This window comes from Trichomycterus rosablanca, chromosome 6, assembly GCF_030014385.1.
Source record: "Trichomycterus rosablanca isolate fTriRos1 chromosome 6, fTriRos1.hap1, whole genome shotgun sequence".
Taxonomy (NCBI): domain Eukaryota; kingdom Metazoa; phylum Chordata; class Actinopteri; order Siluriformes; family Trichomycteridae; genus Trichomycterus; species Trichomycterus rosablanca.
The window spans coordinates 39,331,765-39,346,593 of NC_085993.1; the positions used below are offsets into that span (position 1 = coordinate 39,331,765).

The 14,829-nt window shown below is 37.9% G+C and overlaps 1 protein-coding gene across 1 annotated transcript in view; it reads right to left on the reverse strand.

Moving 5' to 3' along the window:
- Nucleotides 1–442: 442 nt before the first annotated feature.
- prkcaa (protein kinase C, alpha, a) overlaps nucleotides 443–14,829 on the reverse strand; it is a 157,566-nt gene continuing 143,179 nt past the window's right edge. The window contains exons 16-17 of the mRNA XM_062997819.1: nucleotides 13,901–14,041; nucleotides 443–3,063 (exon numbers count right to left, since the gene is read on the reverse strand). Of these exons, the coding sequence (XP_062853889.1) occupies nucleotides 2,899–3,063; nucleotides 13,901–14,041 (306 nt within the window). The 3' untranslated portion in view covers nucleotides 443–2,898. The remainder of the gene's footprint in view (nucleotides 3,064–13,900; nucleotides 14,042–14,829) is intronic.

A 14,829-nucleotide genomic window follows, 5' to 3' on the forward strand; every position in this document is an offset into this window, starting at 1 on the left:
GGTAAAATTCCTGTCAATGTTACTTTGTTCTTACTTTTACAAATTAAGTGGCAAAATGTGGAGAAAACAATGAAATTTTGGTAAACATGAGAACAAGTGTATCCTAAAAACGGTCTGAGAAACCTAGCTCAGGAACAACAGAGTAAAACTGCTGCTGAACTGGTAACATCTTCAGATACTTTTTTAGAGAGGAAACATCATCTGGTGCAAAAAATGTAACATTTGCTCGAACCTATTAAGATATATGATAATTATTAGAATTCCCTAGCTAATTTATAGCTAATATTAAATTTTATTGGCTATAAATTTATGCTATACAAATATTACCCCCCATCTTAAACCCCATCTTTAATCTCTATCCAACACAACTGTAGTGTATGAGGGAGTATCATAGGCAATCAATTCCAAAGGTTTCCAAAAATCCATGTACTTAAATCTCATGTATAATAAAAGCTTTAGTTTATTTATTATTATTATTATTATTTAAAGAAAAATCTAAGCCGCTCAGGTGGCGCAGCAGTAAAATACACTAGCACACTAGAGCTGGAGTTTCGAATACATCGTATCGAATCTTGGCTCTGCCATCCGGCTGGGCTGGACAGCTAAATGAACAACGTTTGGCTGTTGTTCATCCAGGGAGCCTCGTGCAGGTGAAAGAATGCAGTCGGCTACTGCACGCGTGTCGGAGGGGGCATGTCAGTTCGCTCTCCTCAATCAGGGAGGGGGGTCAGCACCAGTAGAGAGAAAGCATAATGCAATTGGGTAAAAATTGGACGCACTAAAAATCTGGAGAAAAAGGGAGAAAATGCATTAAAAAAAAAAGAAAAAAAATCTGCCATTAAAACAGAAAAGAACATTTAGCTAAAACCTCATACAAGTTACAAATAAAGCCTATAAAACTAACAGAAATACAAATCCACATTTCATTCTCAAGTGTTTCAATCTGACTTTCTTTAAAAACTGTAGATGACAGTTGGTACATGTTTTACTAATTTAGTAATATAACATACTGTATTATGTGTAGTTAATAATGAAGATACAGATACAGCAATAGCTCCAGCCAAAACAACAGCAACAAGTACATGAACTAAGTCTAAATTAAATTTAAAGATGTTCATCTTATCTTACCTTGGAAAAACAGCTCCAAGATGTTTGGTGTCATTACACTTTATATAATCTACATATGCTAACCGTTAAGCATTTTAGTGAGGGGTTTTTCCTTAGGCATGTGATACACTTGCTAGGATCACTCTATTTTACCATTAATGATTACCAGATATTACCGCCTTCAAAATGATAAATATACAATAATAATAATAAAAAACTTATTATACGTATTATAAATAAACAAATTTTTGGTTTACATTACACCTGACATCAAGTCTAGATTAGAGAGTAATGGTTATGGTTTGGGATATACAGTATAATCACATACTTTAAACAATCATTGATTGAATTCCACAACTGCCCTCAGACTTCTATTATGCCAAGTTCACACTACACGACTTTCAAAGTTTTCAGGTCGCTGTACAGTTCACAATACACAACTGGTTCAAGTCAGTGTGTATTTCACACTACACGACTGATCGGCGATAGGGGGTTTCACACTACACCATCTATCACCAACCGGCTTCTCTGATCTCCCAAACTACATTTTGTCATGAAAACAATCGTATGAAGCGACGAGGGAGTTAATGATACCACGTCCAAAAATGCATGTCAACAAGTAACAAGAGATCAAAGTTTGTACGCTGATGTGCAGCGTAAAATCAAGGAGAAAAAATTAATGAATCTGAGTGGATTTGGCTTGCATTGTTCTATAGTGAGTTGGAGGTTAATAAATATTTAGCAACGTTATGTTTTGTAGAAAATGATGAGATCAGAAATACTGTAAAACTTGTGTATGTGCCGATGTATTCTGATAGAAACTATACTATGCCCCTGTCCCACCTTTTTACAACTCCTCCCCTGCGTTTCTCCTCACACTGTATCTTGCGTTCTCATTGGCTGTTTGACATAGCACTCATTGCCAATTGTGCGACTCAGATCCAGATATTTTATGAGCTAGAAATCTCTCTTCGGTCGCGAGCGTTCGGCGAGTCGCTCGGATCGAGTTGTTGAGTAGTTCACACATAGCGATTGAGAGCCGAGTTTCGATCGCCGAGTTTCGATCGCCGAGCGAACGCCGAGATGCTCCAGAGCCGGCAAATCAGGGCATCAGGGCAAAAATCATGTCGTGTGAACTAGGCATTACTTGGGTCGCAAGTAAACAGGTACAAGAAACATTACAATTATTGTACATGGTAATCATACATGGTTAGAAAAAGCTAAAGCGGAGCAGTTGTGAGGTTTAGGTAGTTTGGTATAACCTTGAGTAACAAGCATAAAATTAGCCAACTTGATTTTGGAAGTTCTGGTTTGAATCACATTGAAGTTTACATTAACCAATGGTAATTTCAAAAATAAATAAATAAAAGACTGACTAGGATATGCTGGTTCTTCACCTACTCTTTGCTTCCTAGTTGGGAAGACTGACATGGATTAGAATATAAACAGCAGGAAGCATGGCTTTCTTCATCAGTGATGAGCTTTCATGGCAAAAAATCTATTAAGAAACTGGCAGTGAGATCAACATACACAGTTTGAACAAATCTACACACAATTATGTAGTCAGTTTATAATGTAAACACTCGAACTACACATAACAACCTGAATTTAAAGTCTTCATTAAGTTAAACTGACTGGCCTAAAACAATCGACATATAAAGTTTTAGAATCCTGAAACTGTAGAAAGAAAATGGTAAGAGAAAAAGACTTTCAGAAATAAATGAATAGGATATTTGTATGGGGCATTGTAGCAGGTGTGTAGGTACTCTTTCAGACCGGCTCATCCCTCGTTCATGCAGTGTTGGTAAGAGATGGGTGGACAAACTGCGGGTTAATGAAAGAGAATCCGGCGAATTCGGACTGGTCGATGTTGGCGATGACGAGCTCATCCGGAGGAGTGAGCTGTGGCTGTGTACGTGTGAAGAACTTGTCAAAGTTTTCAGCACCCTTACCACACTGCAACAGAGAGAGAGAGAGAAAAAACATTTACAATATAACACAATCTGGTCTGAAAAGTAGTGGTGTAAAATTAAAGTAAGGATTCAGTGATTTTTTTATTTTAGCAAATCAGTCAATCAAACTTTTTTTGCCAAAAGTGTTCACACATTCTGGAAGCTAAAAAAAAACACACAGTGGACCCTTGATTTATGAATTTAATTGGTTCCAAAGGGCTGTTCTTAAGTCAAAATGTTCCTTAGTTAAACCTATTTTCCCATAAGAAATAATGTAAATAGAATTAATCCGTGCCAGACCTCCCAAACCACCCCCTTACCTAACCTTTCTAATGTCTTAAATGGTCTTTTTTGTTATAAATACAAGTATATTTTCCCTTAAATCTTAAATAATAGAATAGACATTCCTGTTATAAACAATACTAAACAACAATACACAGTAGTACTGTACATAAAACACATACATCACATTTCATACACCATAATACACCATCACATACACCATAATACATTTCCTTATTTTTTTATAAAATGTATCTACCAGGAAAAACAATAACTCTCATATTTCACTATTATTTCCTTCTTTATTTCAACAGTATTGTATTTTGTAGGTGTAATTGCACGAAAGAAAGAATACTTTACTCAGCGATTTCCTTCTTCTCTCTCACTCACTGTCCCCTCTGCCTGATACACAGTGACATCTACTGGCAGGAGTAATTATACAACAACAAATGTAATAGATTTTTTTCATTTTCTCAGCTCTGCGCTCTCTCTGCACCTTGTTTGGGGACATTTAAATATTGAAAACACCGGAAAAACACCTTCCGCTGTGCAAATGTTCACTCACTGTATATATATACAGAGAGAGAGACGCTCGGAGTCAACTTGTTCGTGACGCCACGTGTTTCGCGAATTTCGGTTCATTCGTTGAAAAAGATCGCTCGTAACCCGAAATGTTTGTATGGTAAACCGTTCGTAAGGGTCGACTGTATATGGTTTGTTAAAACTGCTTCTGTGGCTGCCGTAGTTTCTAATCTTGACCAATCTTACATTTACATTTTTGGCATTAAGCAGATGCTTTTATCCAAAGCGACTTACAATACTGTAACAGGCTAACAGCATACTGTCTAAGCAATTGAGACTCAAGGGGACCCAACAGTGGCAACCTGGCAGTGGTGGGACTTGAACCAGTGACCTTTCAATTACTAGTCCAGTACCTTAACTGCTAGGCTACAACTGCCAAATTTTGACTTTAATAATTGTCTTTGGTGCCAGTTTACAACTGTTCAATGCAATATCAGGGCTAGTTCAGTCACACTAGCCCTATTTACACTGATTAGGCATAACATTATGACCACCTTCCTAATATGGTGTTGGTCCCATTTTGCTGCCAAAACAGCCCTGCAACTGCGATGCACTGTGTATTCTGACACCTTTCTATCAGAACCAGCAATAACTTCTTCAGCAATTTGAGTTACAGTAGCTCGTCTGTTGGATCGGGCCACACGAGCCAGCCTTCAGTGAGCCTTGGCCGCCCATTACCACTGTTCCTTCCTTGGACCACTTTTGATAGATACTGACCACTGCAGACCAGGAACACCCCCACAAGAGCTGCAGTTTTGGAGATGCTCTGACCCAGTCATCTAGCCATCACAATTTAGCCCTTGTCAAACTCGCTCAAATCCTTACACTTGTCCATTTTTGCTTCTAGCACATCAACTTTGAGGATAAAATGTTCACTTGTTGCTTAATATATCCCACCGACTAACAGGCGCCGTGATGAAGAGATAATCAGTGTTATACACTTCACCTGTCAGTGGTCATAATGTTATGCCTAGTCGGTGTATATGGCCACAAACAAGTCATCAGCTAAGCAGTAATTGGTGATAAGAAATTCGAAAGCCATGTAATTAAGTTAAAAGCAACTATAATGCTTTCTACATCACCAACTTAACAATGTCAGTTGTAAATAAGCTGTCTGCACATTTGTTATCCGTTTCTTAGAAAACAATCAATAAACATTTTTAGAAACATCTAAAAATAAAATCCCAAGACTGCCATGATGACACGTCTGTGAAGCCTGTGCTATGACACATTCATTTCCCCTACAAATAGATGGAAACTTTTTACTTCAGCTGTGTGCATTCAGCTGGAATGGTGTCAATGAAGACGTTATCACCAGACCATCAGATTGATCCTCCTCACGTAAAGTCTGCTGTTACAGCTGAGCCCCAGTCTCAAACATCCAGCCAAAGCAACTGTGAACTAGGATTCAGGTGGAAATAAATGGAGCGTGTGATCTGCATAGCATATTTACAAGGGTAATGATGCGAGGCTTGCAGTTTTGTGTCCCGTTTTCCAAAGAGGAAAAAAGCTGGGTAAAAACTGTGCCAGTAATCAGTTTAATTTAATTTGTTTTTTAATATAAGCTTAAATGAATAGTGGGACCATCACTTATTTTAAGTATCCAGTATCCAGCAGTAGTAAAGATACGCTCAATTAATGAATCAATTTTTAACTGATAAAAAGCAGATGCTTCATGTAAAGCACCAATAGTCTTGTTATGGCCCCATGACAACACAATTTAGCATTCACTGTCTTTATATACAAATGTTAACATAGAAATATGGATTTGTATAATCTGCTTGAAAACAACTTCAACTATCTTAAAACTGTCTGCTGGTCTTTGCTGGGCCGGGCGATTTAAAGTGGTCTATGGTTCTTAAAAAAGCTGGGTTTGAGCTGGTTGGTCTCTAGGCCTGACCATCTAGAATCAGCATCTAAAAACCTTTAAAGCTATAAAACCAGATCAGTCTGACTGGCTGGAACCAGACTGACCAGCATGTGTACCCCTACAAATTCATAAAGGATCAGCCAGACCAACCAGTTCTACTCAACCAGCTAGAAATAGCCTGACCAACTAGAACCAATCTAACGAGCATCCACAAACAATTTAAAAATAAGATAAAAGAAGACAGTTTGTCAAGTGGGATGGGTTACAATTGAACCACAATGCTACAAAAAGATAAATATTTCTTACATTGGTATCTTGAAGCTGTAAAGTACGGTTGCTATCAATTTGTTGTTTCTAATATACTTTAAATACTCTGTCCATTTATTAAACATATCTTATATGTTACAAATAGTAAATTACAAAGTAAAAGGTTAATGGACATTGTGTGTAAATGTGAAGTGAGTGTATGTACTGGAAGTATGTTATATTACAAAAACAAGCTTTTGGGGTTGAATATTTGTTAGTCCAACTGTAAATAAATTGAACATACACACACCCACGATTAGACTGGCATGCGAGTAGACTGATTTCTATGTAGACTGTGGAAGCCACTTCTCTTTCATTAGTTATTTCAATTAGGTGATGCAAGATGTGGATGCTCTGTATGGCATGAGAAATTGATTTTGATCTTTGTAGATTTAACTGAGTCTTGATCAATAATCCATGTTCAGAGCAGAACAGATGCCAGTTACGTGTAAAAAAAAAAAAAACCAGAATGTATTACAAAGCTTTTTCTAATCCATCAAGTTTTTAGACAAGTGGTGCAATGACAAAAACCTGTATAATCTTATTCATTTGTTTGTTTTATTAGGATTTTAACATAATGTTTTACACTCTTTGGTTACACTCATGACAGGAACAGTAGTTACTCATTACACAAGATTCATCAGTTCACAAGGTTATATCCAAGTCTTGGACTGTGTCTCCAATTCACCTCACTTGCATGTCTTTGGACTGTGGGAGGAAACCGGCGCACCCGGGGGAAACCCACGTGGACACGGGGAGAACATGCAAACTCCACACAGAAAGGACCCGGACTGCCCCACCTGGGGATTGAACACAGGACCTTCTTGCTGTGAGGTGACAGTGCTACCCACTTAGCCACTGTGTCGCCCAATCTTATTCATAATAATTTCCATGGTTTTGGAATGGGATATCTAGTAAGCGCAGGGTCAGGTGTCCACATACTTTGAGCTATATACTACGTCAGTGTTGGGATTTTAAGAATTTCTGCAACTGTTCTTTTTTGTAAATGATTGAAAGATGATGATTGAGTAAATGACAGAATAATTGAGTTGGCTTTTGCTTTGTGCAACTGCCAGGCTCTATAAGATGCAGAACTGGAGACGAGACAGAAATAGTCAGTGCTGGTGTGCATCCATGACAACAGCCGGAAAAAGTCCTGAATAAAAGAGTCTGGTACAAAGTCTCAGAGCTCAAATCATTTATGTAAAACCATCTGTCATTCAGTCCCAGTATTAAAAGATTGTAATTGCCTCATTGCCAAATAAATAAAACATACTTGGGGGTCACTTCACATTTCATTCTGAGATCGTTATAATATTTTTATAACATATTTTTAACCTAGAAATGTTTGAAAATAATAAATAAAAAAGCTGAAAAAAAGACCAAAAAAATGCAAACACGAAACACCCAGGAGGCATCTGGGTCTCAAATGTTAGTCTTGGTGTTAACATCAACAGGGCTCTACAGACACTACCGGCTATGTCTAAGGGAAGAAAGGTTGAATAAGAAATCACCCCTTTGCAGCAATTCCTACTGACTGGCTAAAAACTAGTGCCCTAATACAACTTATTTTAATTATGTTATTTACAGAATGGTTTCACTTTCTGTATTTTAATGATTAATTTTGACCTAAATTGATAAGGTTTCATGGAAATGACTGTTGTCAGAAAGTTAAAGTAGATAAGGTGGAAAATTATTTACATCTTACCCCTAATATTTTACCTAGAAGCAAAGCCTGACCTAGTGTAAATATCAACGCATTGCTCCCCATGCTAACACATTTATCCATCTATGCTAAACACACAGCAAATATTCATTATGATTAATGACCGTCATATCTGCCCAGTTATTATTCTACAAATTTCCTAGCCTCAGCACTGTCCCACTTCTCAAAGCACCTCAAGAAATCAAGGCAAAGTCATATTAGCTTTAACAAACTAGCATAAGAGAGAGAGCATACATAACTCATATGTATCAGGGACCTCAGGACTTTAATAAAATCCATAATAACCTCAGTGAGAAGCTTCCATTAAAGCAGAGGCAGAACTGCTGAGAAACACTGATGGTCAATAGTCCCATTAGGATGTCAATATTAGAGGGAATGCACTGGCACTACCCACTGACCTCACACTAAACTGCATAGAACTCTAATGTCCAGGATATCCACTATATATCACATGTATAGTTCTTTGCAACTCTGTGTTTTGAGACAAATGACTCAAACATGCATGTTTTGTTCCTATATAAAATGGGTTGAACAACTACAAAAATGTACAATATATGGCCAAAGTATGTAGACACCTGACCATAAGCTTGTTGATGAATTATCTTCCATCTTTCAGCTATAAAAGCCTTTAATGTTCTGGAAAGTATTTTAGAGTGTGTCAGTAAAAATGTTTGTGCCCATTTACTCATGAGCACTTATAATGCTAAATACTGATGTTGAATTACAAAACCTGCCTCGCAATTCATTTTCCAATTCTTGGTAAATGGGTTCAGTGAGGCTAAGATCATTACTCTGTCAGGCCATTAAAGTTCCTACACAAAAAACCCAACAAACTCATCAAACTTCTGTCACAAAATCAATGGTTTAATCTTTCTTTTTCTAAATGTGTGGGTTACTTGGCATGGACTTAAGTTTTAGTATAATCCACATTTTCCTAATAAATTTGAGATCAGGACTTCTCTATGAGAAGGCCATCTCATAAGTTTGATTGTAGCCTGATTTAGCAACTGCAAAAGTGTGCATCAGGTGATTGTCCTGCTGAAACATTACATTTCTTTCAAAATGTATTTATTTATTTATTTTGCATTTTACCCATATTTTCTCCCAATTTAGCATAGTCAATCTGTTGCTGGGGATCCCTAGTGGTGCCCAAGGAAGGGGTGACTTGACTGACACACTCTCTCAACTCTACTGATCCCTTCTTATACACCCACATCCACACTGCACTGTGCAGGTGCCCTGGACAACCAGGATCCTGACACAGCCCCACCCCTCTGTTTAATCCGGTCATTTCCCACCCTAGCACACTGGAGGCCAATTTTGTCTGCTCAAGGCATTAGCTAATTATGCCTGCTAGAGGGCGCCCTGGCGAACCTGGAAGTTCAGAATCCTGGCGCTGGTGTGCTAGCGACTTACCACGCTGTGCCACCTGAGCGCCCCCTAAATTTAATTTTGAAGTATCTGAAGTAAATGAAGTATTTAAAGTAATCTTTTTTAGAAGATGGCATCACAGTGGGGACATCACAATGGTAGCCTAGTGGGTAGAGCTGTGGGTTATACCAACTGAATAATTGTGCGTTTGAATCCCTGCTCTGCAGACCATAATCATCATAGCTGTTTTCATTTTTACTAAAATCATGTGTTTTATTAATGATGAAAAGCATTTTTAAGAAAGAAAAACACATTTAGTGAATATGAGAGTGTACAGTAAGAGACTGGAGAGGTTGCTGGGGAAACTGAGTGTGTGTGACATCACAATTTATATTTTTATTATAAACTCATAATGATTACTTAATAATGTATGTGGTTCCCCACCACAGGATTTAAATGCACCAGACCACACAGTCCTCCTGACAAGGGACCTGATGAGGTCATATCTATCTAAATTAGAAAACGAGGTATCAATTTCTAAAAAATTTTCTCCCCAAAACACACACCTGAACCCACAAGCATTTCACCTAATTAAGCATGGCGTTACCCTGTTTTCTCCTTCAGCAATCAATCAATAGGATTTTGGTATTATGCATATTAGACAGCCTGCCATTAAATGACATGATTAATGGTTCCAATAAATGTTCCTTAGCAACGCTAGTTACTCCTTGAACTCAGTTTTATGTCACATTAAAGCTTATCAGAGTTATTAGAGCTTTGTATCTGATCTGTCGAGAGGAATTTACAATGCACTGAAACATTTTCAATTACTTATTTTTAGTCCACAAGTGAACGGCTATACAGTGGTACCTTGAAACTCAACATCAGTTGGTTCTGGGAGTGGCAATGAGTTTAAAAGGCATTGAGTTTTAAGATACTTTTTCCCATAAGGATGTATGGAAAACCTGTTAATGCGTTCCATGCATATATTTTAGGATAATGTAAAATAATGGGGTTGTTTTTGACACTTATACACTGAAAATAACACAAATATAATATTAAAACACTAGTTAATTAAAACTAGTTAAAGTCAATAATAAATACAATAAAACCTGCTCTTTAAATTTACTTCTTTATTGTTACCTTATGCTTCTGAATTAGTCACATTAAGCTTTTTTTTATGATAAGTGTTTTAGACTCTCTCAGAAAAGCTGATTTTCACAATTTCTCAGAACCTCGAGCTGTAACACAAGTTTAAAAGTGAAACAGTGAGAAAACTCCAGATAAACACAGATACATGTGGAGCTTTCAGAGTGGATTTGACAGTTATTCGACACAAATGCAGATTCATCTTGTATTCACACTTTGATGACGTTTTACTGCACCACTCAAGCCGAGTGCTGAACAGTCGCACACACGTTGAGTTTAAGGGAAACGTTGAGTTTAAGGGTACTAATTTCTTGACGAAGGGTGTTAAGTTTCAAAGATTTTGAGTTTAGGAGACGTTGAGTTACAAGGTACCACTGTATTCAGGTTTAAGCTAACAGATATTCTGCTATCTGACCTGCTTAAAACCAAATTAAAATATATATTTAAAAAATCTAATTTAAGCCTTTTTTGTTTTTTTGTATTTCTGGACACATCATTTTATTTAACCAGTCAAATCTCTACATCAAACCTGTATAAAGGTAAAATATAAAAGCATGAACAGCTGGAATGCCAGAAGTGCTTTTAAACATTAATATTTTACTTCATATTTTATCTTTATTGTGCTTCAATGTGAGTGAAAGACAAAGCAATAAAGAGTTACACATTACAATATCTACTTCACCATGATACTAAGACAAAGCATGGCAGGAGAGATTCCAAATGACCCAACATGTCTTCTGTGTTAGGGAACGTCTTTAATTACAGAAAAAAATTATTAAAGCACTTTTGAATCTATTTATGAGCAAAAACCTGACTGTTTTCTCACAGAGAACATAAAACATATGGAGGAACAAACTACAATTTCTGATTTTATTCTGCCAGTGCCTCACTATTACAGAGGCAAGGAGTGACCTTCCCTTGTCCACTACTAACTTTTATTGTTGTAGCCCTAGATGTGTGTGTTCTGCATCACTGTGCAGCCGAAATCTACATATACTAACTGTACTTAATACCCGAGTCACTATATTACGTTTACTTGTTTGTTTGATTCTTAATACCATGTCAGCTGCTATGGCTATTATTATGGCTGAATAATAGGTTCTGTCTTTAAAAAGTCAAAGTGGGGGTCGATTCGTTCCTTTACTTGTGTAGAAAAAAATTAGGGTGTTGTTTGCGTATCTTATGAGGGATTTTCAGAAAGTTTCCTCACTTTTATATTTTGGTTGGAAACAGTGAGGGTGGGAGGAGTAGTAATTGGTTGTGTCTGAGAGACTGAGAGAGCTTATAGTCTGGATTTAGCGGCATCTGATTTCCACCTTTTTGGATGCTCAAAGAAGCTTTAAGGGGAAGAAGATTTTCATGTGATGATGATGTGAAAGCAGGGCTGCATCAGTGGCTACACGCTCAATCAATTGCTGATGGCATTAAAAGTTGGTACGAGGCTGGGAAACATGCATCAAAAGGTGACTATGTAAAAAATGATGTAATTTGTTTTTAAAATTCGAATAAATAGAGTTTAAAAAGTGTGGAAACTTTTTGAAGAACCCTCGTATATGACATTTTTAAGTCCTAGTGCTTCTAAGAATTTAAGCAGTTATTGTAGGTGTTTGTATTGTAGAATGTTATACATAGAGGACGTGTTTGACAGAGGTTCTTGATCCACATAAGGGGGTCTGGTCTCCCTTTATCAGGTAGGTATGAGTAAGTCTGGTGTGCCCTATATGGCATCTTTTGTAAATACTTTGTCTCTGTAGTTTGTATCACTATATTCAGTATATGATTTATATGGTTAACCCTGGGCCATAAGTGTATTATGTGTTTTGTACGAGCTCCCATACTGATATACACGTGCTTGTGGCTTTATGGGTAATCAGGTCACTTAGACATACAGTTTGAGCTTGACCTTGTTTTTTTACAGCTTGTTTTTTTTTTTTTTTAATTTATAGGAGCATTCGTCACTGAAACAGATGCTCATGGGCAGATGCACGCTGCCCACGTAACCATGACAGACTGCAGATGGACATGAGTACATACACACTAAAACACACCCTCAGGACAGAAAGTCAATGTGGCCAGATTACACTACAACACTTTCCTTGTCTTTCAAAGCCATAACTAAGCACTAGAACTTGCAAAACACAGAGAAAAAGGCAAGAACAAAGCGAGCCTCCTGGAAAAAAGCCTATCACTCATGTAAACAGAGAGATATGTGCTGACTACTGGACATTTACTGAACTACTGGTCTTGGTACACTTCTTGCCAAGTGTAATCTTGTTTTCTTTTCAAAATCAGTTATTAGAGGTATATCATCAAACATACAGCAATGCAATCTCTATAGACTTTAACAGCAACATTAACTGTATTAAGGGATGTAACAAAGAGCTTTTTTGATGCCATCCTTCCAACATGTCACATTTTACTGCTGGAGTTACCCTGACTGACTTTGCTATAGTGCAGTAAATACAATTGTTAAATAGTACTAATATTAAATTGGAAAATGTATGTGCAACAGAACTTCAGCTGTAAATAAAAAGTACCATAAAACAGAAAATCATCATTAGCAACAAACACAGCTAGGTTTTAAACAGCCTCTGGAAGTAACATCAGCAAAAGAACTGTTTATCAGGAGACTTATGGACCTAGTTTCCATGTCTACCAGTGCAGCTCAGCGTTGTGTACGGAGAGACACACCCTAAGAGCACTCTTTTCTCATCTCTGTGCAGGCGCCATCAATCAGCCAGCAGAGGTCGTAATTGCACCAGTCATGAGAGAGAGACCCCATCTGGCTTAGTCCTGCCCATCTGAACAACAGGCCAATTGTTGTTCATGTGGCCGCTCAGCCTTAGCCAGCAGGCAGAGCTGAGATTCAATACGATGTATTCGAGATCCAGCTCTGGTTCCAGCTTGTGTTTTTACTGCTGCGCCACCTGAGCGGCCCAAATAAAGCCCATTTTACACAGTTTGTGAGCAATATTATTAAATCCTCCCTTCCCCGCCAGTCCGTGAAATTATATCTTATATGAAACCGGTCCATGGCGCAAAAAACGTTGGGAAACGCTGGGTTAAGGTACTGGACTAGTAAGCAGAAGATCGCTGGTTCAAACCCCATCACTGCCAGGTTGCCACTGTCGGGCCCTTGAGCAAGGCCCTTAATTTTCGATTGCTTAGTCTGTATACTGTAAGTCACTTTAGATAAAAGCGTCTGCTAAATGCCGAAAATGTAAATGAATCATGTTTCACCACTTGAATGTCTTTGGCAATTGCCAAAAGAGCACTAACTGTTTGAATGCATAATGCCAAAAGCATGGTCATGGCCCTATGCACAAAAAAACCTCCATAAATCAGGATTTATCAAGTTTGGCAAAGAATCTATTGGTCTACATAGTACACAGACCTCAGCTTTCTCCAACAGCTTTAGGATGAATTGGAACATGGACTGTAACCAGTCTTTATTGCCCAATAAAAGTTCTTTCTTTTTTCTTTTTGGTCATCAGCGAAGGGGGACGAACTTTAACTCTTATTGCCCACACAGATGTGTCGTTCTGTTGCACTCACCCCTTTGGGTTTGAATGGTGGCTGGGTCTCTCTGTTCTGCAACCTTTCCCAGTCGATGCGTCGAAAGAAGGCATGTTCACGGATGTCCCGCTCCCCCTCTGCTCCACATCCCAGACGCTTCGAGGGGTGCTTCGTCATCAGCTGAACAGGACACAAGAATCAACATTATCATCATGTTCTCACAATTCTCACAACTCAAATCCCCTGCAAAAGGGGGATGTCTACATATTAATGCACATGGTTAAAAAAGACATGAGAATAATATGTGAGAAGGAACTGTTGGGTTTTGTTTCTCAGAATGCTGCTGCTATGTGTTTTTTGTTGAGAAAGTATAATAGTAGGAAATTAGAACCTCATCTTGTGCACACACACAAAGACACACAGACATACTTCTTGCAGGGTGAGGACTCATTACTGCAGTGTGTTGCACAGTGATGTACCATTTTTCATCATGAGCCAGCCGTGTATTATTATGTGTTTTTCCACAGAGGTCTCAACCTTATCAGAAAAGCACGATAGAGCGAGAGAGAGAGAGAGACCTAAATATATGGGTACCCAATGTATTTGGTAGGGGCATTACATGGTGGGTACACTTGTTGTAGGCATCTTTAAGAATAAAATCTGTACTAAAGATACTTTTTGTAAAATGTCAGTAAAAAAGTCAAGTAAATTAAACTATCAACATGTTACTGGGTGGTGGTACCACCTGACCTTTCTCTGGGTGCTGAAATTTACTCATTCATTTATATTATTTATTTATTTTTTTTAGACTTTGGAACCTCCGTTCTGTGATAACAGTTGTTCCTTATCTGCATACAACATTTTGCAATAGACATGTTGCTTTTCTCTGTACTTTCCACTCCCAGCACACACCTCAAGCAACAACATGACTAAAAGGATTTAATGCACAAGCAGCATAATACTAATAT